Source organism: Lichenostomus cassidix, chromosome 2 (assembly GCF_008360975.1).
Source record: "Lichenostomus cassidix isolate B80296 chromosome 2, HeHo_3.0, whole genome shotgun sequence".
Lineage (NCBI taxonomy): Eukaryota > Metazoa > Chordata > Aves > Passeriformes > Meliphagidae > Lichenostomus > Lichenostomus cassidix.
In genome coordinates, this window is record NC_139482.1 from 82697530 (window position 1) to 82724766 (window position 27237).

General features: G+C 39.6%; 1 protein-coding gene across 12 annotated transcripts in view; it reads left to right on the plus strand.

The window, feature by feature from the left end:
- The window catches only part of IKZF1 (IKAROS family zinc finger 1), a 98790-nt gene extending 76176 nt beyond the window's left edge, over window positions 1-22614 (plus strand). For 9 of the 12 annotated variants that reach the window (XM_085052193.1, XM_085052196.1, XM_085052195.1 and 6 more), the window contains 5 exons: window positions 1107-1367; window positions 7090-7257; window positions 9209-9334; window positions 13553-13687; window positions 18115-22614. In XM_085052193.1, the coding sequence (XP_084908319.1) occupies window positions 1107-1367; window positions 7090-7257; window positions 9209-9334; window positions 13553-13687; window positions 18115-18818 (1394 nt within the window). In that variant the 3' untranslated portion in view covers window positions 18819-22614. Of the gene's footprint in view, window positions 1-214; window positions 237-1106; window positions 1368-7089; window positions 7258-9208; window positions 9335-13552; window positions 13688-18114 lie in introns of those variants that run through there. The other 3 variants (XM_085052200.1, XM_085052201.1, XM_085052202.1) reach the window with 2 other exon arrangements.
- The last annotated feature ends 4623 nt before the right edge of the window (window positions 22615-27237 follow it).

The window sequence follows — 27237 nt, forward strand, 5'->3', positions numbered from 1 at the left end:
CCCACTAAAGTAAAGTTTTTTCTTTTTTGGGGGTGGGGTGAAGGTAGAGGGGTTTTTACTGTATGGAAAGTAAGATTTTAGACGATGAAATGATCTTTTTCAGCCTAATGAAGAAGAATTTTTTCACCAAAATCACCAGATTAGAAAAGAGGGAAATAACAGCAAAGATTTTTTTTTCTACATAAAACATCATACAATCCTGTGGAGAGAAGAGGAATGAATACTGGCATTAACTGGTCTGAATCTTGGCCCTTTTCTTTAAAGTTTGCTGTGTTCATACCAGATCAGATTTACTAGCCCCTGTGTTATCATATGTTGTGAGGCTATGGCAGATTTACACTTTAATTCTTCTGGCTGTAAGCAATTGTCACCTATGCGATTACAACAAAAAGGATTTATCTGATAAGTCATAGCAGTTTTCCCAGGCACCTTTTTTTGACTGTTTTTTAATCGTAGCTCCCAACTCCAGAAATTTTCTTCTATTATTCAGCAATCCTAATCCTGCTGTCCTAGAAACACAACTAATACTCCTATAATTTCCTTAAATTCTTTGTTTTATCCTTCCTTACCTTGGTTTCTTTATCAATTTTTACTCTTTGCCTTCCCATTGTCCTTTCTTACTCCATAGAACTTAAAACCAAGTATTTTGATTCACTACAACCCTTGGGATTTTCCTGCCATGTGGAGAATGTTGAATTTTCTTTTCATTTTTATCCACTGAGTTGAGTTACTTACTTTCACAATTGTTTTGGACAAATCCACATGAAGTGGATGAATTTTAAGTTTAATTCCAATTAGCCTGATTGTCAAAATGACAGCTATAAATGCAAAAGCCTCAAAGCGAGCCAGAAACAAAACTGTAATATTGTTTGGGTTCCCAGCTCCCTGGATGCCTCGTATTTGTTTTACTGATATTCACTGCTCATTGCTCCATATTTTACAAGCTCACTGCATTGCCCGTAGAACTGTAGTCGAGTTCATAGCACTTGTTATTTAGTGATATTGTACCTGCTGTTTAGAAGTTAACTCCTTTCATGTGATTGTTTCTTTGCCACATTATTTGCTCTCTAACCAAACTGAGTGGCATCCTGTATTGTTTTTTTCAGCCGGTAATATTAAAATAGAGACTCAGAGTGATGAAGAGAATGGGCGTGCCTGTGAAATGAATGGGGAAGAATGTGCAGAGGATTTACGAATGCTTGATGCTGCAGGAGAAAAAATGAATGGCTCTCACAATGGCCCAGGCAGCAAGGCTTTGTCAGGAGTTGGAGGCATTCGACTTCCTAACGGAAAGCTAAAATGTGATATCTGTGGGATAATTTGCATCGGTCCCAATGTGCTCATGGTTCACAAACGAAGCCACACTGGTAAGGCCTGCCATAGTTTTTCCTGTAATTGACAAGAATTGGCCACATATTAGTAACTAAGACTTATTTTCTGTATCATGCACACGTTGCCTCTTGTAAGGAAATGCAATTGGTGAGCCTTTGTAACTTGGTTATTTTGGTACATCCTTTTGGCCAGCACAGGAATTGAGACTTCTTTGTGGAAGTCCATCTGTTGGGCTAGAAATTGTTCTGTTTGGTTTGAAGCAAAAAAAAAAAAAGGAAAGAGAAAAATCAAATTTAAATAAAATATAAATGAGTCTTTAATTTCTAAGAAATTTCTTAGAACTGCTGAAGAAAAACCGTTTTGTTGCTAACTCTGAAATTAACCCAGTTGTAATGTTTCCAACAAAGCAACAAGGCTCCTTATGGATCAGTGATTATGAAAGTGATTGGCAATATACATATTAAGAGGACTGTATCGGCAGACTTAGGAAAAAAAAGACATACGTTTTATGTCCAGTGATTCATGAAGCAAAAATAAGTATTGTCACTGGTCAAATCTGCACTTAAGTGTTTCCGCTGGGACACTAAAAGAGACATGTAAAGATTTTGTGCTCCATAAGAATGGCTTTCATTATACAGTGCTGTGAATATTCTTGCCTCAGTTTTCTAATTCTGAATAGTCTCAAAGAGTGCCAAAAATGAAGAGGCTGAAAAAAATGAAGAAGTGAAGGGTGAGTCTCACCTTGCCTGATATAAGTTGTCTAAAAATTAGGCTTCCAATCTAAACTTTAATGTCATTCATTGTTAAAAGAAAAACTGAACTGTACTGTTGTTTCACAGAAGTTGCTTTGAAAATAAATAGAGGATTTGGCATTTTTACATGAATATTCAAATGAGAGGGAATGTTAAAATGTTTTTAAGGTAAGAATGACCTGTCTTACAATTACATTCCACTGAAATAGTTGTGCCAGTGAACACATAGATACTTTATTCCTCCACATCCTCACAGTGTTGCTTAAATAACTTTCCCAGAATTTCTAAGGAGTGCAATTAACAAAGTATTTTCAGAGTTTAATGGAGAGGATCCATGAAAAGCCCCCAAGTGTGTTCCATTGCCCTCAGTGTTACTGTCTGTCATGGTAACTGTGTCTGTTTAAGCTAACGAAGGGTACAATCCGTTAGTGTAACATGGGTTAGCCACATTCAGAGGAATGCTGTTACACTGCCTGCTTCAAAGTACTCTTCAATTCCATATAATAAATCCCTCTGTCAGGGAAGAGCAGATAGTTGTATGAACTGGAAAAGCCACAACTAGTACTCAGAAGAGAGGCTGTAACTTACTTCCTAGATACAACAAAGTGCTTGCTGGTTAATCCTTTTCCTTTTCATCTTCCTCTTCCTTTTTCCTCTCCCCTTTCCTTTCCTTTCCTTTCCTTTCCTTTCCTTTCCTTTCCTTTCCTTTCCTTTCCTTTATTCAAAAGTTGATAAAATGTGTGCAGAAAATGACTTGTACATTAGGCCTTTAAACAGACCCATGGGCTGAAGAGGATGCTGTAGTAGTTGAAACAATACATTGCAACTTGAAATGCACTTAGAGATAAAGTCTTTGTGCTTGTTTAAGCAGACTGCTCTTTTATTTAAAAAAATCCCCACTGTTGCTGATTCAGAAGATCTCTTTCAGGTTCCTAAGGGTCCATGGCAGTGTCTGCACCAGAGATGAATGGCCTGTGTGAGGATACACTTGACTTTAGGGAGGTGGTGGGCAGAGCTGCCTTTGTTTCTAGCGCTCTTATTGGTACCCAGCAGGCTGTCTCTGAGCATGAGCTGGGCTGCCTGGGCCCTGTGACAGCATCCACAGGGGCCACCTCACTGTGTGCCACGTCATTTCCCTGGCACAGACCTTCAGCTGCCTGAATTCCTTGTCTGGCAGAGAGACCCATTTTCCTGCCAAAGGTGCTTGGGGTGCTAGCGTGGAAGCATTGTCACTTGAAGATTTCTCCCCACTTTGCAGAGCTCTTCCCTTGCCAACTAGACCCTCTTTTTTACCAGGGAATGTAGTTCAAGCCTACAGTGGAAGCACCCTACAAGAGGCACTTTGCTCAGGAGGACCCCCTTCTTTTATACTCAATAAAACTGAAGGGTGTGAAGTTTTGTCCCTGAATCCATGGAAAGAATGCCTTTGCTTTCCCTCCTGTCTCATCCTCAGCTCCTCTCCTGAGCAGCCTCTTTGAATGAGCTCAGGTGGTTTTTCAGGGGCTGGCAAAGGAGTGGAAGTTCAGAGCTGGTAGTTTAAATTAAAGAGACGTCATGGGGAAACAGTGGTGACTGCTTTTCCTTTCAGCCGCGCTGTGAAAATTAAAGTCGAAATGGGATATACTATTACAGACATTTAACTGACTATGCTGAAGCCCATTTCAATACATGCCTGGTGAGGGAATAAGCCTCGCAAATGAATTACTTTGCTGCTAATTCATGTAAAACCTGCATATGCAGTGAGGTTTTCTTAAATAAATATTTGATAAGTGAACAAAACTCTAGCACACTAAAGTGCCAAAATAAAATGACTGTCTGACCTGATAAAAGACATAATTACTTTTAATGAATACACCTGCCAAGTGCAGATATGCAGAGAAGCACCTGATATTTCTGCCCCCTCCTGTCTGCAGGGAGCACTTACTGCTTTCTAGCCATTACCTGTTTCTTCCATCTGTAGAGCAAATCCCAACTCATGGATGCCCTACTCTTCTCACTCTCCTCTTTCAGCACATTCATTTTTTCCAGCTTGCTGCTGTTTGGAGTTTAGGAAAAAGGATATCTTGAAAGGAGAAAGAAACTTCTGTTCCCTGATGCTCAGACCTCAGGGTGTAGATTCAGGCTTCTCTTGCTCACATGTGCATATATGTGCATATCTACAGATGTGTGTGCATAGGCATATATATTGTCTCCTTATATGTACACTAACTTAAGTCACCAGTTAGTTCACTCACATCTTGTTACTTGGCTCTGAGTGTCTCAAATTTATCCAGAAAATGAATGCCCATTGAAGGAAAAAAAAAATAAAAGAAGAAGAAAGCTCTGCAGGTCTCTGAGTGTTAGGTGGTTTTGTCATATTGTTTAAGAAATGGGAAATATTTTAATTAAGATGATAAGTATTCTTCACTGAAGAAGTGGTCCATGGCCCAAGCTCCCATTAAGACTTGCAAATCACTGCAATGGTGGTATTGGTTGATTGAATTCAGGGTCCCAACACAGTTTTTGTTTCTGGGCCTATATATGTTCATGGCTACATGCCCAGGATGGGTATGTGCTGTTCAGACCTGGAGAAAGTAACGCACTGTTTAGACTGTTTAGAAAAAAGGACTCATTATGTATTTTTTCTTTCCATCCTGTTCCATCCTCATTTTGGGAGGTATCACCACACCCAGTAACCTTCCATCAGTGGCTGTCAGCATGCTGGCAGGTCTGGTAGTTTTGCTGGGCTCACAGGGGAGGCATTCCCCACCTGGTAGTTACAGCATGGACAACTAAGGGCCAGCCAAGCGTCATGTGGCTTCAGGGTCTTTTGGTGACAAAGTTGTTTCCCTTCTACAGCAACATGAGTGCAGGCTCCCTTACATTTGATCCCACTGTAAGTTCTGTAGAAGTATTTGGCGTGCAGCAGTCTTGTTTGAAATGCTTCATTCATCTCTTTTCCACCTAGTGCAAGATTACACCCTGTAATTGGGAGAGCTGTAGGCTGGAGGTACATTGCATTCTTACTTCGCTTTACATTTCATTCCTGGAGTACTTTTATGATTCTTCTTTTCTCCTCTTACACTCCTCTGAGTAAAAAATAACAGAAATGAATGCTATAAAAGCTGCTTAGTAAGAATTAACTATTTCTTCTGAATCTGTGTCCCCCATGCCGAGCTGACTTCTTCCATTACTGTTTCACTCCATTTCTGAAAAATGCCCTCCACACTGAGTAACTGCCCCAAAGATTAAGAAGTAAAACAGAGAGACACTTACCTGTTTTCCCCCTGACCACCACCATGCATAGTTTATGAAATACATTGCAAAGTCCTGTAAGGCTTATGTTGACATTTTTGTGGGCCACCCCAGCTGAACCAGATGTGGGTATAGTTTAGATCAATAGAGCTACTTGATGGACAAAGAAAGTGAGGTCAGTTTGGCTTGACAGAGACTATGCTACCCTGCTTGAAACTGTTTGACCAATAAAAATGTCTTGCCATAAAGTGGACTCACTGTGCTGTTGGCTGAATGCTAAAGCTGCCAGCCCTGATGGCAGTTTTGATTTTAGGGTTGGGACTGTGCTGCTGTCTAATTTATCTTCAGCTGTTCTGCTGCATTACCCAGAAGTCAAAAATTATCATGCTGCACATATATGCACATGTATGGACATGAAAGTTGGTCCTAGGTGTTCAAAATAATACATGATGTTTACGTGAGAAAGAAGGAAGAACTTTTTTTTTTTTTTCTTTTTGTCTTTTAACTTCAGCTCTGAAATCTTAAATACAATGTTATTGTTTCACAAATAAAAACAAAACTGAGAACAGGTAATCTCTGGGCTGTTATTAATGTTGATACATTATAATTACAACAGATTGAATTGATGCCCAAGAGAAACAATTCAGTAAAATGAGTTTTAAAGTCTAGCTTGACTTAGTTGAGGACTGTGGAGAAACACGCATGCAGAAGCAGTTCTGGATGATAGAACGCTCTCTAGTATAAATATTCCTTTATTCCTATCTGATGCAACTGAAAATACATTTCATTTGCCACCGATTTCAGAAAAGGCCTCATCCATCTTAAATTAAAAAATCAAGAACATGAGCAAAAACCCCTAAACTAATAAATGATCATCTTGATTTTAAACAGCACTAAAAAGCAAATGACAGCCATATTAATTTTTGCAAAGGCTTTGATTCACTTCCTTGATAACAGGTACAAGTTTAGACAAATCAAGGCAGTGTCTCTTCAAGTTTTTCCACATCTGTCTGAAATGTAGACCATCAGAGGCTGTTTGTGCAGCTCCTCTGTTCATACCTTACCTAGAGAAGGGTTGGGACTCTGGCATGGAAGTACAGAGCTTCCTTCGCACTGTCTTAACTTCTGTGATTTTACTCTCTAGCTTTCTCTCTTTTCTCTGTCTCTTTCCTGATTTGGCTGCTTAGGGACAGACAGGTAATGGAGAAGAAATTGAAAGGGAAAATACAGGGAAAATGTAAATGAAAAGAAGTTATTATAACTGTTATAATGAAGTGCCTTTCATTTAAATATAAGAATGTAACGCTGAAATGAACTTGTGATCCTGAAATGCATTTTTAATGAGTTTCCTTTTTATTTTGCTGCTTCAGTGGCATATTTTAAAGACCCTTTGAAAAAAGCCACATTAAAAACCCCACCAAATGCCACAACATGCAAAATTGGATATTGGTTTATTCCAAAACTGCTGATCAGGAAGAGTGGCTCTTCAACACAAAATGTTGCAGTCACTTTATTTAAATGAGTTTGAATTTGCATTGTGATGTGCCATTCTGATTTAGAAAAAAAAAATTAGATTTTCAGATCAAATTGACCCAGCCAGTGAAGCATTAAGAAACTGGCAGGTTTAGTCTGAAAGCCTCATGTTATATCAAACCTGCAGCCGGTGGAAGTCACAGAGCAGCAGTGAGAAAACAACTTTCTCCCTGAAATCTTTCTCTTGCTACCGCGTAAGATTTTTTTGTTCTCATGTATTTTCTCCTTCTCCCCACAGGAGAACGCCCTTTCCAGTGCAATCAGTGCGGAGCCTCCTTTACCCAGAAGGGCAACCTTCTGCGCCACATAAAGCTGCACTCAGGTGAAAAGCCCTTCAAGTGTCACCTGTGTAACTACGCTTGCCGCCGCAGGGATGCCCTCACGGGACACCTGAGGACTCACTCAGGTAAGTGAGTCCTTTGGGAATAACCAGGGCTGCTTATCACAGTACCTGTTGACGAGATGGGGTTGGCAACCAAGCCTGAGGGCTGTTCTCACCCTGCGGAGCTGAGTAGCCTCATCTCGGGGTTAACCAAGTTGTGAGCTGGCCACAGCGTGTTAGCAGCAAAGAAATGACTAAACACATCTCACACTCACGACCCTTCACCAGAAGAACTGGGTTTTTTCCCATACTTCTTGGCTGATTCAAAGTTTCTGTATTCGGGTTTCATCTTACAAGCCTCATATGAGTAATCCATTTCATGGAAGTAAGAGAATGAGTTAAAGCTGATGAATGTTTTAGGGTTTGAGATGATATGAAGTTGAAACACACTGCGGCATTCATCCTCAACCTAAGGAGTGAACACTGCCTACAACATTTAGCAGCAGTTGTTTGTTGCACCTTGTTATTACAAGTACTTTGAAAGAGATGGTGTGGAGAAGGGAGAGGGTGAATGAAAGAAAGATAATAATGTTCCACAAAGGGGGACTCTGATGGAGTTTTTCAGTATCTGTCTCAACAGTAATATGGAGATATGAATAAATATGTTTGAATAGTTGCACTTTCCCATTACCATGAACCTCTCATTGTTTGACAGAAGCCATAGTCACATACCTTCTGTGAAGTAAAACCAATTTAGCACATTTAAAGTTCCTTTAAAAGCAGAGTGCCATCTCATCTAGTTTCCCAAGCTAAGCTGCAAATGTAAATTACTATTTGGATGGGAGACCTCCAATACACATTGCTGGCATTGACACTGGTAACATTACTTGTGAAAGTTGGCTTTGGCTTCTGGGTGGCAAAAGGGGAGCTCTCAAAGTGATTTGTTTGTGCTGCACAAAAGTAGGGAAATTTTTCTCTAGCATATACATTGAATAATAAGATCCTTAGTGTTGATGCCAGATTTCCAAAATAATTTCCACTTCTTCTGTTTATTCCCAGTCTGATTGAGGAAAACACTTATTTTAAATAGTATTTTGCCTCTCTCTCCCTTGCTGTTGCTGACTTTCACAGATGCATGATTCAAAACATGATTTTTCATATATATGTATATGTATATGTATATATATATATATATATATGAAATTGCACCTAGACATTCTTGGCAAACCCTGAGGATTCTGTATTTAAAGAGAAAATGCATAAACTGTAGGTAGTGATTAGTTCCTGCAATTGACAAATTTATACCAATATGTTATAAAACAAGTTGCATGTCTGAATCTGATTTTCACCTAAGAATTTGTAAATAAAATTCAAAAGTTAAACTGTGTAACCATCTAAAATAGTGAAATCACATATAAAGTGATAGTCTTATATTTAGGACAGAAAATTCAGGTCCAGAAGTACACAAAACAGTATTGCTGGTGTAAAATTCCTAAAACTAGTTAGGTCTGGATTACTGCAACGCAGAAAATAGATTGTCATGCCATTTCTCTTGAATTTCCAGAACCAGAAAACATGCATAATCTAAGATTGTTTTAAAAGGTCTGGGCTGATTCTGTTTACACCAGAACAGACCTCTAGCCATGGGCAAGTCTCTACTCACACCACCAGTTCACCCACTGGCAGCCTTTGTGCCACTGGGCACTAAAGCAACTGCTCTCAGATCTTTGAATGTGTCTCAGTTTCTAACCTGTGTAGATGCCATTTTTAAAGATTTAATGTCACAGCCTTTATCTGATCTGAATCATCTAAGATCAGTTTGCAGCACCCATAGAATTGGCCTGTCGATGTAAAGATATACAACCAGTTTTCCCTTAGTTTTTTCATTTAGATCTTTTTTTTTAATTGACAAAATCTTTCTTTAATTCACCACAACTTGGCATTATTTTTGGGCTTTTTATCTCTTGTCCTTATCATTGTTAATACGCTGTTGAATGCCTCATCTGCATCTCATAATGAATTGTGTTTTCTCCAGTTGGCAAACCCCATAAGTGTGGATACTGCGGTCGCAGTTACAAGCAGCGCAGCTCTTTGGAAGAACATAAAGAACGCTGCCATAACTACCTGCAAACCATGAATCTCTCAAGCAGCCTCTATCCAGGTAATAAAAGTTTCCAGCTGGGGAATAGCACTGTCCTGTCATGAATGCAGAAAAAAGAGTGCAAAAGATTCAGTAGTACTACTTGTGGCAACTTTGCTTTGGTGAGGCACACATATCCTCTATATGTATGATGCTGTGTCTGGATTTATTATTTATCTGATAAACATTTGGCTGTTGTCTTGCTTTGTTTAGATCCCATAAAAATCCAAAGTACAATTCAAACATGTAGCAAAACGCATGACCTGGAAAACATCAGTTTGTCATCACAAAACAGTGTGGCTTAATCACTTCTCTGCCTTCACTTGGAGGCCTATATTGCAATACTCTTGTGGATGTATTTTTAATAAAGATCTAATGCCAGTGTTCCAGAATCTTCTGCACTGCACAGCTCCTTCTGTTGCCAGGCATGGCTTAAAGGGCTTACTTGACCACTGGGACCAACTCCTCTAACAAGGATGAGCTATCTGACTTTGATCTCACTCTTCCAAGCAAGAGGCTATGAAACCAGAGATATTTAATTTAGGCAGTTGGACTTGAGACAATCCAGAAAGGCTAATAATTTTTTGACAGCCTTCTTCCCAAGCTTCCCTTTAAAAGAAAACTGGAGGGAGGTGAGGACCTGTGTTGAGACTAGTGTAATGATGAATGTAAAGTCCATTTCTTGGAGAATATAAGAAAACTATGCCCAGAAAGAGAGCAAGAAGGCATTGGGATTTGGATTATATTTTTTAACAAAGATCCAGAAGAGCTGCATGAGATTGATCACAGTAATTAGCCATTGCATGTGCAGTTTTAGATAGAGAAGATCCAGCTCCTGTGATGGAGTTTAATCCCAGCCAGTAAATTCCATTACCTGCATACCTTTTTAATCCTGTCAGTATATGTTATTTGGTTTGTCAAATGACAAAAGTGGAAAGTTCTCTCTGCCCTATTAGCAATGATGCCTCATTTAATATTTTATATGTGTACAGAACCTGAATATGTTTTTACATGCTATCAAATAATGTAAAGTATATGCACATAATGATAGCAGTGAATACAGCTGAGATGCTTCTGGCAGACAGCATGTTAGAGCAAAACCTCTTGTAATTTTATCGAGGGCATGGAGAATATATAAACAGAAAACCTCAATGTAGTAATAGGCAGCAATACTTATTTCTCAGTGTCTGGCACGTGGATTTGACTGCCTGCACACAGAACTTGAAAATCTGTGTGAATGAGTAGCTTAACTACTACTAAAGTCTTAGTAAGATGAAACTGATGTCAGGAATCATAAGCTTTAATAAGAAATGAAATAGTTTTAGAGACTGACCTTTGTTTATATCAAATCCCGATAGAGCTTGCATTACCTTACAACTAAATATCTAATAAATCAGTGGGATAAAAACTTGAGGAATTAATTAATGCTTTTAAATAATCACTTCTTTCTTCTATTTATAAAAAGTATCATGTAATTCTGTATTTGACATAACATGACTGCTTTAGCAAATTACAAAAAAAAATAAATTATTAACCTAAGGGTTTAAACCTCATAACCAGCCACAGACTTCACTCTTAAAGAGATTTAATCCTCTGTTAATAAATCAAATCTTCACATTTCTAAAAAACAAAACTTTCCTGTATTTTTTCCTAGTATTTTACATAATGAAAATGTAGAAAAAACAGTTGAGAAGGAGTGGATGTCCTGTGAATTTTACTGTATTCTACGATACATCTAGAAAAGCAAGTAGCTATATTACCACTGTTCTTTCACTATTTCAAGGTGTGATGTGGATCTATTAGAGCCATTATTCAGACTCTTTCATCCCCCAGACTCAAAAATGTTGGTACAAAAATATGCTAGAGCGTCTGATTTGATATTCTCCCACAACAGGATTGCTTTTTACAGCATTTTTAAAAACATTTTGCAGTATACATAGAAAAAATGTCAGTTAAAAGGCCCCAAACTGGTAGAAGCTTTCCATTAGCTTGTAAACCTAAAAAATATAATTGAGAAAGAATTTACTTAAGGGAACAATAGAGTAAGAAGTAATAGGAAGAGGAACAAGAGATTGTACTTGAATTTTAACTTTTATTTTCTCTCTTTGAGAAAAGGAAATATAACTCAAAATTAGAACCTGATGACTTTAATGGCAAAATTCTTATGCTAGAGGACTAGAATCTCAATGTCCATGTGAAGTTCTTCTTTTAGAGATATTATCTGGAGTTTTGCATTTGAGTTGAGTGGAAGTGTGCTGAACTCTTACCAGGCTTATATAAAACAACAGAAGTAGTTTATGAAGTTTTAAAAGGGTCAGTTAGAGTTCTTCAGTAACTGGGAATTTTCATTTGAAAATTTTTTTTTTTTCCCAGTTCACAGACACCAAATTACAGAGAATTTATCCAGTTGGTAGCAAATTTCAGAGGTTTCAGTTGCAAGTGCTGGAGATTAGTATGTAATTTAATTTGCCCTCTTTTTTCATAACAGTTTTTATTTTTGACTGTTGAATATAAGATAATCACCCTCTCTTGAGCTGATTAGGAATGGAATGTTATTTCCTGAACAGCTATTTCTTGATCATTTAGACTTTTAAATAAAAATTCAGTCTTTTGTTTCCCTGTTGAATGTCTGCTTTAAAACATTCTCTGTAAGTCTCTTCCTGAAGTGGTAGCTGGAAGCCTTGGCCAGCACAAGATACTGGTGTGCACTTGGTGGCTGTGTACCATCAACACCCTTTACTCTTCTGTGTCTTTGTGACCAAATTCTTCTCATTTCTTATGTTGGTCACAATCTTTAGTGTCCTGTGGGGCTAGAACATAATTCCATGACGCTCCCTTATCACTGTCATTGGCATTTTCATTGTCACTACCACTGTCACTGCAGTATGTGCTGCTGCAGGGCCTCGAGAGCCAGTTGTGTCGTCCTCAGTCTGGTATTTTCAGGCACTGTTGAACAGGACACTTCACCTGCTCCTCACAATTATCCAACAGAGCTGATTTCATGTATTTCAGGAAGAACAAAATTTTCACAATCATCCTTTTGTGGCTGTTCTAAATTGTCAGAATAACATTGGAACAATGTGTTCTTAGCTATTGAAAAACACTCTGGTACCAAAGTAATTGGTCCTGTGAACCAGTAAATCCAGTGATAAAACAAATTCTCAGCAGGCACAGAAGGCAGAATGGAGCAGAGTGAGGCATCTAATTGAAACAGCTCAAAGATTCAGAGTATAAAAGTCATCTTTTGCTTCTTCCTTTAGTAGCAACTCATAAGTTCAGGAAAAATGTCCATATCTTTGTATCAGGTAAAAGTAAAATTAACTCATTTTTCTCCCTTGACAAACAAACAAACAAACAAAAAACCCCACCAACAAAACTGTTGTGCTGTGATCTCGGTGCATTCACCTTCCTCTTAGATGGTGGAAGTCAGAAATACCTTTCCATACCTTTTTCACAGTCATTGTTTTGACAGTGCATTTTCATACATCCCTTTTGTTTCTGCAGGAAAGTACTGAAGTAAAATATACTGAAAGTGAAATAGTCTCCTTTTCCTAGAGCCTCACAGTTAAGCTCCTAATTCTACAGAGTCTCAGCAGAAGCAAGAGGTTGGGAAACAGGTTTGAGTATTAGAAATCAGTGTTCCACTGAAGGTGTGATTTCATCAATTAAAGTTGTTATTTAAAGTCTAAAATAGCATCAAGAAAGTATTGAAATATTTGCTAGGGGATAAAAGGGGCTGGAGACAAGGGTTAGTGTAGCTTGCAAATACATCTTCCATGGCTGGAATTGAGAAGTTTATCAATTTTTCCTGCTTAGGAAGCAATTATCATACAAGGAGAATCCCTGGGAGAGGTGCAGGGGGATGTTGGGGGGTGTCAGTGGGAGAGTGGAAAGATGAACTGCTTTGTGTCTGGGATACAGTTAGGACCTCATTTATTCACAGAAATGCAGAGTGGCTGTAGAACAAGGGTGGAGTGATTATGTGACTTACATGCAGAAATCTTGCAGTTGCTATCTCATTTTTTGTGTCCTAAATGAGGAAAACACAGACTTGTACATAGATTAATCAGGGTGAGGGACTTTATTACCGAGAGTCAGAATCATCCTTTGTCTCATATGCTGAGCTCCTTCGTCCAGCTGCTTGGGAGCTGAAGGACATTGACTGACAAACAATAACCTAAGACAACAGTTCCATTAAAATGGAACCTGCCTAACCCTTCTGATGTCATTTGATTTCAGTCATAAAAGACGAAAGTAACCAGAGTGAAATGGCTGAAGACCTGTGCAAGATAGGGTCAGAAAGAGCCCTCGTGCTGGATAGACTAGCAAGTAACGTCGCCAGACGTAAGAGCTCTATGCCTCAGAAATTTGTTGGTAAGAGTTAAATGTTTGCTGTCTCCTAAAAAATAAAATAAAACAAAGCCACCTAAAAAATCACAGCATTTTTACTTTTGCTTTATAATTTTACTTGTTTTGCTAAATTAACAATATGTATCTCTATAGAAGCAGATACAGAGATGTGTTGGGGAAAAAGAAAAAAAAAAACAACATTTCCAGCAGAAATTTCTGCATGTTTAATTTTCCAAACCTGGAGATAAATTTTAAGGTTTTTTCCTGCCTTTTTAAGAGCTTATGGACCAGATTGTTACAAAATCTGGACAGCCTCATGAAATTGCTTTAAGAACTTGAAAACAGGAATAGAAGTTTCCTATTGGGATAGCATTTGATGACACTTTCAGAGTTGTTTTATTGAATTCTTGAATAACATTCAGATCTGGGCATATTTGTGTTTTTGAAAGCGTTTGTGAGTAGTTGAACATAGACTGGGTAATATTCTTCACCCTTTGATAAAGTCTGTATTTTTACAGCCTAAATTGATATGTCTGAGAACACTGTTTAATGAAAGGACCTTTGGATACATTCTATGAACAATTCAAAAACTTCATGCCCATTTGCACCTAGGAGTTCTTGTCTTAAGAATTAAAAATTTGACATTATGCCCATAAAAATGAAGGCTACATGTCGCTGTTGAGCCGCCAGCAGATAAAAGATCCCAGGTCTCAGTGTGGCAAGAAAGAGAGTTTATTATTTTGATTTCCATATATATATACACTTTTCAGAGGTCGCCCAGATTGGTCAGCTAGAAACCTCCCCCTAGGCCTGATTGGCCAGGCCTGAGCTGTCCAAATCTCGAGACACTGTTTGAAACACATCCAGACTTTATCTTTGTTTACGAAACACAGCAGAATGTTCTCACGAGAAAGACCTGTGCTAGCCACAGCTACACAACACATATTGTTCTGTGTAGTAGGTCTATGCCAAACAGGGATTACACCAATTTTGTGAGACCCATAGACAATATTTTGTCAGCTAGATAGTGTTAGCCTCCTTCCATAAATAAAAACATGGGAGATCAGAGGACAGCACACACTCATTTCTAGTTATATTCTTTTTTAATTCTCTGTACATTTAAAAAAAAATTATTCTGCAGGAGACAGATAAAACTGAAGTCTTTGAAACAAAATACACATTTTGAAGGTCTTCTGTCAAAAGTCAAGGCAAAAAAAAGAGATCAGTTACTATATAGAAAATGCAAATATTCTTTCTTCAACAAAGACAAAAGGGTGAAAGGAAAATTACTACTATTAGACAAGGAAAGGGGAGTTTCAGCTATATCAGGAGGTGCAACAAAAGGCTTTAAATTAAATTCCAAGCCTTTGTTCAAGTCCAAAGACAACAGTTCTAGGAGGTAGCCAAGGATAAGAAATGCTTATGCTTTTAAAAGGGCAAAAGTTTTAGTAGATGTAGTTATGAAAAATATATCAACTATGTGAGGCCAACAGGATTCCTTTAAACACTTTAGTAACTGATTGCATTAGGCAAGATTCTAGTTCCACGAAAGTTCCAGAAAGACCAGAAGTGCTAGAATTTAAAAGGTACTAGCAAGCATGCTATATGCAATGTATCCCCAGGTGTGGACTGGCTATTCTGTTCTCGTTCTCTCTGCTCACCCTGAGAAACAGTAAAGACAGCCAGTTTAACTGGGTGTTTTAGGAGGGCAGAGTTTCCTGTCAGTTTTTCAGGGTGCAGTGTAGGAAGACAACCTACTGACAGCAGATATTTATGGAAATTTGCTAACCTTCAAAAGGATGAACTTTTCTGACAAGAAACTGCCCCCAAATCCTTCCCTTTCCAGTCCTCACCTGCTGCTTCATGAAATAGGCAAATCTGTTATTAACAAAAGGTTGGGCTGGCTGGTCCAGAGACCTTTTGGGTAATAAAACATGTTTATTGCTCCTGTAGATTATCATGTCATCCCAGTCTCTGTGCTACATTCCAGGGAGAAGGAGCAAATTGGGGAAGGAATGTCTTCTGCTTTGCTAGTTTTTCTCAAGACTAAATTAATTACCTTTTAAAAATGAGATTGTTCTACAAATTCAGCCAGTTACCTGTAAAAGTCTCCGTGTATTCCAAACTGGGACAGTTCCCAGACCCAAAAGAACTGGACCATCCAAACCTGAGAGTGAGAACTGCATGAAATGTTGACATGGTTATAATGTTTAAAAGAATAGGCAGCAAAGAGAGAGATTAAAAAATACTAGCAGAAAGGTACCCACATGCACTGAGTGCATTTTTACTGTTTAAGTACCTGCTGCAGAATCCTGAACAGTGCAAACCTTGAAGTGCATCAAACCATTAGCAGTTTAATTTACTTATGCTCTAATAACCACAGAAATGAGCTATTATTTTTAATGAGTGCAAGTATTACTGCATTGCCCAGATATAGAAATGGTACCTGCCTACCCTAACTTTGTGTCTGTTTCAGACACTTTGCTTGGAAACAAATTTTTCTTATGAGCACTTGATCCTCTCAGCACAACTACCAACTAGTTACGCTACATAAAGCAAATACTACCTAAGAAACACATACTAGAATCATGCCTTTTGGATGTCCAAAATTTTGTTTGTAATGAAGACCAGTCCCACTTTGCAATGGTGTGCAGTGCCCATGGAATATAAATTATTTCAACCTCATTTTTTCCTCCTTGAGTAAAGTGTGTACATTCATATTAGGAGAGTTTTTCTGTATTTAATTCAACAGGCTTTCACAATGCCTATTTTGCATCTTAAGCATGAAACTCTGCCTGAAAAACTATGGCATTGTGAAGGATAAATCTGGAATAAAAAAGAATGCACCCCAAATTGACAGAATGATTGGGAAAGAAACCAAGAGGAACTGGAAGCTTGTGCAGCACAGCTAGAAGGTGTCTGTACCCTGTGTCCCCTATCGGAACTTATGCAATGCTCAGGGTATTTCTTTCTCTGCTTGCAGAGCATGGAACTGGTATTAAACCATATCTTGTGGGAAATGTGGGCAGCAGGACTTCCTGCACTTTAGCTGCCATCATTGCTATAGTGTCATGCTAGATTTCTGGGCTCTTCACTGCCTTTGAATGGTGAATTTGAATAGAAGCTGGGTGGGAAATTGTTGAAAAATTAATGTGCACATCTTCTGGTAAAGTTTCCATGCTTCTGTTAGCATTTTTTTGACAAGTTAGGACTTTCCAAGACCTACCAGCAATGTTGATCAGGAAATGGTGACAGCACCTCGCAGAGATGTTTGTGGCTTTTAGTGTTTCCCAAGATCTGCAGAGCTAGAAAATCCACCCAGATTATCAACAATATGTTACTGGTAGGCCATAGGAACCTGTGAAAATCTTTTGCCTCTTTTCATTTGCATAAATTTATTAGGGGTCTGATAATAATTTTGATGGTTTACACTGGTAGAGAAGACTGGTCAAGTTCATAAAATCAGTGTCGGTGCATTTAAAAAGGTTTTTCCACTCCTAACTTTTGCCTTCTATATTTTTTTGCTATCCATCTGTGAATTTATGGGAAACTCTAATGAAACTCAACGTTCAATACTGGGGCAGCCAGCGAAGTATATATTAATGCAGTTTGATTAAAAAAAAAAAGTTACAGGTTTACCCCTTACTTTTGGTATCCCATCAGAATCAAACTTACCAGTAACAAGTAATCTTACTCTATACAGGGCTTACTTCCTTGTAGAAAAAAATATGCTCCAACTACAAATACACTTAATTTTTTTCCATGATTCTTGGTTACTCCTGCACGCAAGAACTTTTTGATACAAAATATTTGGGAATATGTGTTGTTTCTGGTAGTGTGTCTAACATGGCTTATTTAAACACAAGGTGTGTGGGGGTGGTGGTAATATGAAAAATAAAGCTTTTGTTGATTTTTTTCCAAAATGACATATGTATGACCACATTGCCAATGGGGGCTATTCCTAACAAAGTGAAGGTCTAAAACTAAACCATACAATTTCCAGTGTAAGAATGTAGGTAGAATTTACATAAAAATATTGATAATATGCTTCAGGCCAGGCTCGCTGTGGCTGTGCTTGCACAGTGGCTTCACCAGCCACAAAGGCACTGCCTCAGCTCCCTGTAGGAGGCAGATGAGGGATGCCAGTTAGAAAGGAAAAAGGCATAATGAAGCACTTGATCTGTAGCTCCCATGAGTCCCCATATAATTATTTCCAGAATTGTTTTCATCCATTTGCTTTTCCAAAGCCCTCAAATTATTTTGCAGGCTAAAAAAGACCACCAACCCACTGCTTGCCTGTGCAGCTGTATTAGAGAACTGTGAATACCTCGGGTGGATTTCAGAGGTGGATTTGGTCAACCTTCTTCTTCCCTGTTTTATTAATCCATTATGTTCATTTCCTTAATTATGTGGAAATCAACCCTCTAAGTTCTCACTCTTTTCCACTGCAGGTGACAAATGTTTGCCTGATCTTCCATACGATGCCAGCGCCAACTACGAGAAGGAGAATGAGCTCATGCAGACGCACGTCATCGACCAGGCCATCAACAACGCCATCAGTTACCTGGGGGCAGAGTCCCTGCGTCCCCTGGTCCAGACACCACCGGGTGGCTCCGAGGTGGTGCCTGTCATCAGCCCCATGTATCAGCTCCACAAACCTCTCGGGGACAGTCAAGTTCGCTCCAGCCTCCCTCAGGACAGCGCAGTGGAAAACTTGTTGCTGCTTTCCAAAGCCAAGTCTGTCTCCTCAGAACGAGATGTCTCTCCCAGCAACAGCTGCCAAGACTCAACGGATACAGAGAGCAATAATGAGGAGCGCAGTGGTTTGATCTACCTGACGAACCACATAGGTGCCCATGCAAGAAATGGCATCTCTATAAAAGAAGAAAACAGGCAATATGATGTCTTGAGAGCGGGTACTGACAATTCCCAGGATGCTTTCAAAGTGATCAGCAGCAATGGGGAGCAAGTAAGAGTTTATAAGTGTGAACACTGTCGAGTCCTTTTCTTGGATCATGTGATGTATACGATCCATATGGGCTGCCACGGGTTCCGCGATCCTTTTGAATGCAACATGTGTGGCTACCACAGCCAGGACAGGTACGAATTCTCTTCCCACATAACTCGAGGGGAGCACCGCTTCCACATGGGTTAAAACTCTGGCACAGATTGAGCCTCAACAGCTGCGTTACTGGAGCTGCACGAGCCATGACAGCAACAACGCAGAAATCAGCTGAACAGTAAAAGTAACAGAATCAGAACTTCAGCAATCTTCTCCCACAAGAAAAGGGATTTCAGTTTGGTAGCATGCATTGCAACTCAGTTTTCTAAAATGAGTTTTTACTGAAAATGTTTGATCACCAAAAACCTTTAGTAATGTAAGTAGAAGCTTTTGTAGTCACATAGCTGAAAGCCCTTCCCTGAACCGATGCTTCTTGCAAGCCCCCCTCACCAGAACTCTTGACCGCGCGCAGGAGGCTCCGCATGACAAGGACACAACAGGCAGCAGTGGCCAGGCTTTCTCTCCTAACACCCTGAGCGTAGGGCTCTTCTACCAGATGTGTGGTTTTTTGATTTGCGGTATTATTTGACTCTTTTGGGAAGATTGAACTCAACTAAAGATGGAGGGACCCATCTCAGATGACTTCATGGACAGCTGGGGTGGGACAGGACCCTGCCAGCCAGAAGGTTCTGAGTTTCTTTGGTGGTAAGAAGAACACTTCCACCTGCAAGGGTGCTACTGGCATTGACATCACATCAGGCCTTGTTTGTGTCACTAGGCGAGAGAGCAGGAATGAAAAAGATAGAACACCCTTGTAATATACTCTGTGAAGTATGAATTGCATTTAATGTATAGAAAAAAGGGTATTGTTGGCTCTTCTTTGAATAAATACTTTCTCTTCCTATACAATAAACCCCGGTTTTGTTAAGCAACCCCTCCTCTCTCTGCATAAACAAGTTGCAATGTATTTAATTCTTCTTTCTTTATAAAGTTTTAGTTATTTAGGAAAGTATGATGTACAGTTGAGGAAAGCACTAGATAGATATATGTGTGGGGAAGGTCTCCTTATGCACATTTTTCATCTTTTTAAACTATCGGAAAACATCCAAATGTCCCTCTCTTACATATAAAAAAAAATCCCATTTTGCTTGCACAGAAGATGTCCTCTTGTAAATTTTGTGGCTCTGCTCATAAGTGTTGCACTTGATTATTTTTAAAGCACTGAGATCAATTAAACCACCCAGTCAAAATTTGCAGGCATCTTCTTTTTTCCTGGAATTTGTCATTTAATGAGGGACCAACCAAAGCCCACAAAGGTGTTGAGAGCCTTTACTTCCCATTTAAACAGTCATTTCACTATGGGCTTTGAGTTACTTTTACTTCAGTGGAACTAATTTTGAGATTAAAAAAATGGTGGTTTTTGCAGAATGGAGCCCAGAAGCTGCATCATTTTGCAGAGTGCAGCAAAGTCCACCAAAAGTTTTCTCCATGGTGGATCCTGGTGCAGCTACTGTAGCTTTAGTTAGATTCAAAACTTCTATGACAAATAGATTTTAACCCCAAACACATCTGGTATAAAAACCTCTTTTTTAAAGCTTCTACTTAGCTTCCTCTTCCAAATATTTCATTTCTCTCCCTGAACACCCTCATGCTTTAGAACTGGGTGAAAAAGACATTTTTTGCAGCTTCACAAAAATCTGTCATTGATGCTGCCATACTTCCTGGGCAACATTCATAAAGATAACCCGTCTTATTAACTTAATGTTATACTAAATGGATAATAATAATAAATGCATAATAAATTGATATTTTGCAATAAACACAATCAAACCCAACAAGTTTGATTGTGTTGTATCAGTCTTGTCATACATTTACACATTTTCCATTCACAGGTGCATGCAAGCACATGTATTTTCTATAAAACAGGTTCGATGGGATCACGAACTACTTGTACCTGGGCCAATGTAGCCTGATACTATAGTTGTAGTTATATTTGATATACATTTCCTATATACACATACTATTACAGGCACACAGAGTTCCTTCTTCTGCTTTCACTGTTGCAGGTGTAGATCAGGAGCAACAACCCTGAAGCTGAGGAAAGACACTGATGAAACAACAAATCACAAATGTGTGCTTATACAACCTCAGGCCTTGGCTGCTCATGCCAGCTGTAAGGCACTTCCTTCACTGGACATGTGGGCAGGGCAGTGTTTTTACACTGAACGTGCAGGAGAACCTGACAATTCCATGGCTTTGTCACCAGAGGTGAATGCTGTCTATGAATACCCACAGCCTGGTGCATATGCCCACAGCAGGGAAAACCCATTATTAGTCCATGTTATCTGCTGAAATTGGGCAGTGTGAACTACAGGCCCAAAGGTGTTCCCCTTGTTAGAACTCAGTTGCCTTAAGCCACTTTATTGACCCCCTGCACTCCTGCATTATAACTCAGCTGAGACTTTATTGCTTGTCACCTTCCAGCCCAAGAGGCTGCACAAGGGGTGGGCACTAGGAGTTGCTGGCTGCATTCATGCCCCATGACTTGTCATCAATTTGGTTTCAAGACAGACTGGACCTGACAACGAGGTGTTACCAAATATTTTGTATAGGAACGATCTGAAGAGCACCTTCAATGGGGGGACTTTATATCAATGAGTTTCCTTTATTTATTTTTTTAAATACACTTGAAATTAGTTCATTTTTCATAGCTGATAGGGATACACTCAACTGTTCTTATCCTTCTCCAGTTTTGATTGATGCCAAACAAGAGGGGACTAATTAATTTCCCAGCCCTGCTGCAAAGTCCTGTGTGAGATCAGACATTGGCTGTACAAAAACATTCTGCTTTTACTGCTCTTACACCTCCTTCCTGCTCTGCTTAGATTTAGGTCACTATATACCCCATGACATAGTTATTTTCCACCCTTCATTTTAAGACATCCCCAGCTACACAGGGGAGGGGGACAGAAGCTCACTCGGGTGGTTTTGTTCCTTTGCTTTTACCAAAACCCAACACAAACAAAGCCACGTTCATGAACCATGTAAACAAGCACAGCTCCAGTGGAGTTCATGACTGCCTGGAACACAGCTTTGAAAGGTGATTTCGGATTCCTGGGTAGTTTTGCTACCTTCACAACATCTCTGTGCACACATGCATGTCTCTGAGTCCCTGTGTGTCTTCTCTTGTCAACATGCACATGCCCTCTCTGCGGCTTTGTGTGTCATTAATATTTTATATACATTTGTATGTATATATATATATATATATCTACAATGGTTTGTTTGACATGATGATGATGCACTGTCACTCACAGTGGGTTTGTTTCCTGGCTCTGGAGTTTTCTTATTTATACTATAACAGAATATGTTGATGTTGTATATTAAACAGTACAGTAGTATAAGTAAGTATATTAAGACACACTGTATCAGGGCACAGTCTAAAGGCGAGAGCAAATGGCATTCTCTGTTCACTAAAGGGCTTTTTTAGTTTTGCTTTTCTCCAGTTCTTTTTTTTTTCTCTTTTGCACAAAATCATCTTCAATTTGTTTAGAAACAAGTGGTTTAGTAATTTTATTTATGAAAAATGCAAGGACGGCATGAAAATACGGTGTTGTGTCTGTGTGAATTGAAACAAACTGTGCCCTCAGAAAAGAAGTTTAGTGTAACCTCCTTTTTTCTCTTTTTTTGCTATGGTGCAATACCCTGATATGGCTTAGTTGACCTCTAAAAGGAGTACATATGTGAGTGGTTTTAAGTTTATATCTGTTTTAAAAAAGTAAAACATAACTGCTTCCCATTCCTTCCCCAGGCACTGCCTTTTCTAATAGAAAAAGTTGTATTTACACCTTTTTTTTTGCTGTGGTTTTATATTGTAACTTCATTTTTCTTTGAGAATGTTGTATTTAAAAGAAAAGCAAATTTCATAAAAATTGGAAATGTTATTAAATTATGTCTGCAAACTGAGATGTATCTTTTGAGACAAGAGAACAAGGTAAAAACCCCAAGCCTCAGAATATTTTCATCACTCTCCTCATGGGTGAAGGAGTTGTTGGGCACAACTGGAGGCTCTGTGTCTGTGGGGTGGTGGCTGTGTGGGAGGGAGGGGACACAGAGTAAGGGGAGGTGCAGGTGGACAGAGCACCATGGGGACACATCCATGTTGTCCCCACACCTCGGAGAGTTCATCCATGCTGTCCCTGCACCACGGGGACTCCATCCATGCTGCCCTCTCAATCCAGCCTCCATGGCCACCAAAGCCAGGCTGTGTCACCACGCTGTGCTCACCCTCTGGTGAGGCAGCCTTGCTCAGCCAGCTCCAGGGCAGATCAGGTGCTGAGCTCCCTGCTGCTGCCCAGAGTGTCCCTGCACATCAAACTCCCCCAGGTGCTGCAAGCAGCCGACCTGGAGAAGTGCTTCCCCTCCAGCCCTCTCCTCGCACCTTTCCCTCCCAGCAGCCAGACAGAGTCATTACAGAACACAATTACTTCTGCATGTAGAATAATGGTAATTCAAAATAAAACACAGAGAAATTATTTCTACCATTTGCCATAACAAAGGTGATTTCTCTGCGGGTGTCCCTGTTTCCTTCAGATTCCAGCACAGTAAATTTCACATCACATATTTAATGCAAACAACAATCAGTGTTTTGCTCAGAAAAGGCACCATTTATAAAGTTTCAGAAATATTTCCATTTGTTAAACTGTATTATTATGAAAAAAATGAGATTAAGAAAAAAACCAAAAAACAACCCCAAAACAAACCTTAACAGTATTGCAATTAATTCTTCTACAGGTTCCCAAAATGTAATTTTTCCTCAAGTTTTTGTGATACAGTTTCATCATAAGCTATTACTAGATCACATAAGAAGGAAGTAACATCTTAATTCCTTTGTTCCCCATCATAGCTGGTTCTCAGTAAATGAAACAAACTAAAACTAAAAAAAACCAAAAAACTAAAAAAACTAAAAATTTCTGTTTTGGCTGGTGACTTTTCTCCAAAGTAAATATGATCTGTTTAATAATAATAATAATATTAATAATAAACACAAAAATAGACCAAACGTAATATTCTCAATCAGTGTTATTGAATCCTTGAGCTAAAGTAGAGACATCCACTGATCTAAATGCAAGTTTGTGTTCCTAAAAACTATTCTGCGTATCTTATCTACTACATTTTAAAGACTTCCTTCAAATCATCATATTTATATTTTATCCTACTCCAATAGCTTGATTAAATTACATCAGAAACTGTGGCAGGTGCCAAGATACAAATTGTTATTCAGACAAAACTTACCAGGTTTTTACAGCTATCAGGGGTATTTTCAGCCTCAAGTACCCACACAGGCTCCCCAGTCTATACATAAGCATCAAAATGGCAAAACAGCATTAACATGTGCTCAACAAACAATGCTTTTGAATTCAAGAAATACACCAAAAGACACATGATTATTTTATAGACACCAAAATGAGAGCTCAGAGCCAGACCTGGAGCATGTGGATCTGATAATGCAACAATTTCATGGTTTTCTGGAGGTGTATGTGTGTGAGAGAGAGAATCACTCAACATCTTGCTTGGGGGAAAGAAGTCAGAAGTGCCCCTGACTTTGACACTGCACTAAGGATGTTGCACTGCTTTTGTCAGCTTGTGAGATTGTCAGAAATAAAGGAGAAGCTTTCACTGAAAGCTTCATGTTTCAGCGGCAACACTGACAACCTGAAAACTGAAAATGTGGCAATTAGAAAATCAAAATATTTGATTTCTGAACAAACTGTTCATGCCTGTCTTGTGGGTCAGATCTCCAGGGCATCCTTCCCTGTCATGGCCCAGCCAGGCTGTGTTCACCAGCGTGAAACACAGGAAGCTTCTTGTCTGGAAGGAAAATGGCACATGAGAACAAATTCTGATCAAAATGCATTGTAGGAGACAAAAATTCCTCAGACCTGGCCTGTGGAAGGCAACAGAAGTCTTAATCTTAACAGAACACCCATTTTCTCAACTTTTAAATTTTAATTTTTAATGTTTCTTTATTTTGGCCACACAGACTTTGACTTTTCAGAGCTGCTGAATTGAAGTCACTGGCAGTGGCAGACATGCAGCGTTTCTGAAATCCTGCTCTAATGGTCAGAACATGAGCATGCAGAAAACAGGAAGGACAAAAATTTGCAAAGTTTCACTGAAAATGGGATAGATGGAAGTAAGAAATCCAAAGCCAGGCTTCAGGCGGCAGGAGCTAAAAACATTTAAACAGAACAAGCTGCACGAGCGTGACTGAAACCCTGCTCTTGCCAAATTAACAGATCCCTCTTAACTGCAGAGAGATTTCTGCTGCATTTGACATTGCAATTTTCTTTTTTTCCCTTTCATCTAGAGAAAGGTCTCACTGCTTTAAAGCCATCCCAGGATACAGAACAATTCCCAGCTTTATCTGTCCTGACCACACGTATGGCACATGTGAATGACAGAGGGCAGCTGCTGCTGTTCCTGCTGCTGGTGGAGGCTGCAAATCACACAAACCAACGCCTTCCTGTCCCTCGGGAGAGAAGTGAAGGTTCTGGTTTGTGAGCAGTTAGAGAAGAAGAAAGAAAAAAAAATGTAGAAAAAAAATCTACACCTTGCAGCAGACAGTGAGCCTGGGGCTGGTGGGGGTGAGGAAGTTAATCAGCCCCGAGCAGGCTGTTCGGGATGAGGCCAAACAGATGGCTCGTCTCCGAAACGGCAAAACGGGAAGCAGATGTGGCCACTGCTTCTCCCCATGCATAACTGGGAACCAGCCGGCTGGTGAGGAACTTTGCATAACAAGGATAATTTGGTATCAAAACTGTCCCTAGAAGTGATCTGAATGGATCTGGGCACAGTTGACAGTTTTCACTTCTTGTTTCCCACTCAAGGTTCAACCAGATTAAATTTTAAAAAAGTGACCTGACTGTTTGCCTGGGGTTGCTCTCAGCTCTCCTCTAGGGAAACCTGTGGTGGGAGTCTCCTCAGGTCTCCACTGAAGATTCTGGGCTAAAACCCTGACCTCTGCTGAGGCAGTTGACATTTTAGTGACCAATTTCATCATGCTCTAATTTTTCAATTTAAAGCCCACAGACTTTTGAACAAGCAGCAAAACAGAGCTTGAGCTGATGTCTACTTGCATGCACCAAAACTCATAGAGTCTGGATACAGGAATGGCGTGAGCCTGGGCTAATGTCCCCTGTAAGCTCCTTGCCACTAAGAACAGAGCCAAGGGCCCCAGAAGAGCCTGGCATCCCTTCCTGGGGAGAGATCATCTGCCTGGCAGAGCAGGGATAAGATCCACTGGCTACAAAGTCTCACCAACCTGTCAGAGCCTTGGCACCTGCCAGCCCTGCATGCACTTTAGCAAAAAACCTGGGAAAATAACGTGAGTATTGAGGGGGCAGCTTAAAATATAGATAGGCTGTGTACTACAAGTGAAAGAGGGCTTTCTCTTTTTCCATTCTTCCCCATGCTGTTTCAAAGGAGATAGTAATGTCAATTTGACTACAGTTTTTACTTTACTGTGTCCCTGTTGCATTGACAAGGATTAAATAAACTACAATATGTCAAAAGAGAGATCCACAGAGCTCTTAACATTACGGGTTGTTTGAATCTGGATTCAAACACTCCAGGTTTGTTTCACTGATAGCTGCAGTGTACAAAAATGTACCTCTATCATCTTACAGAGATTCCCGAGTGTAGCCAGGAGAGAATACAGACTTGCTCTTCATTGTGTGGAAGAAAAAGAAGAGGGTCTAAATAGTTGCTAAAAACATATTTGGGGGCAGAAACCAAAGCCCTGTTACATGAATTTCGTTTTTTTTAGCATGGCACATTAAGCAATTTACCTCCCCAAGTCCAGCTCTGAAACATTCACAAACTCTTTATTTTTGCATTGCTTCCAGTCACTTTGCTCCTGGCCAATAATATAGATACTGTTTTATTTGCATAGTCTAGCAAATGCACATGGGAATTGTGCAGAACACTCACAAGCACGTAGGGGGTTTTTGGACTCATTAAGTATTGCTACAAATTAGAATGGCTACTTCTGCTTTGGAAACATCTGCCTCGCCTTCTCCTTGTAAACGAGGCTGAGACACAAACCAGTCCTATAAAGTATATTGTAATTACATTATGATATTATGATAGCACCTGACAAGATAATTTCTTCTGCAGGAACCAGGGTAAAGCTGAAAAAATAAGGCTGCTGAGGAACACCCAGCACCAAACACACCCTGCAGGTCATGCCCATCCAGCAGCCACTTCTCCTCGAGTCACAGCTACATCACTCTCTACTGACCTTTAAAACAAAGGTGAGACCCTGAGCAGCAGAAAGAGTGAAAATACCCAGGAGGAAAAGCTCCAGTGGTTTTAGGAAAACAATAAAATGTGTGTGTTAATAGAATAAGTCATCTCAAGTTAGGCATTTTCATCAGAATTTCAAAGCCTAGGCCGGGAGAAGGAGACTACAGGCATCTGCCTGAGTTTCATTAACTACTTTTTGATAGCTTAGCCATTGGTCATTGAAGGTAGGAGCAAATGTACCAGAAGTGATCGGCAGACCAGAAGG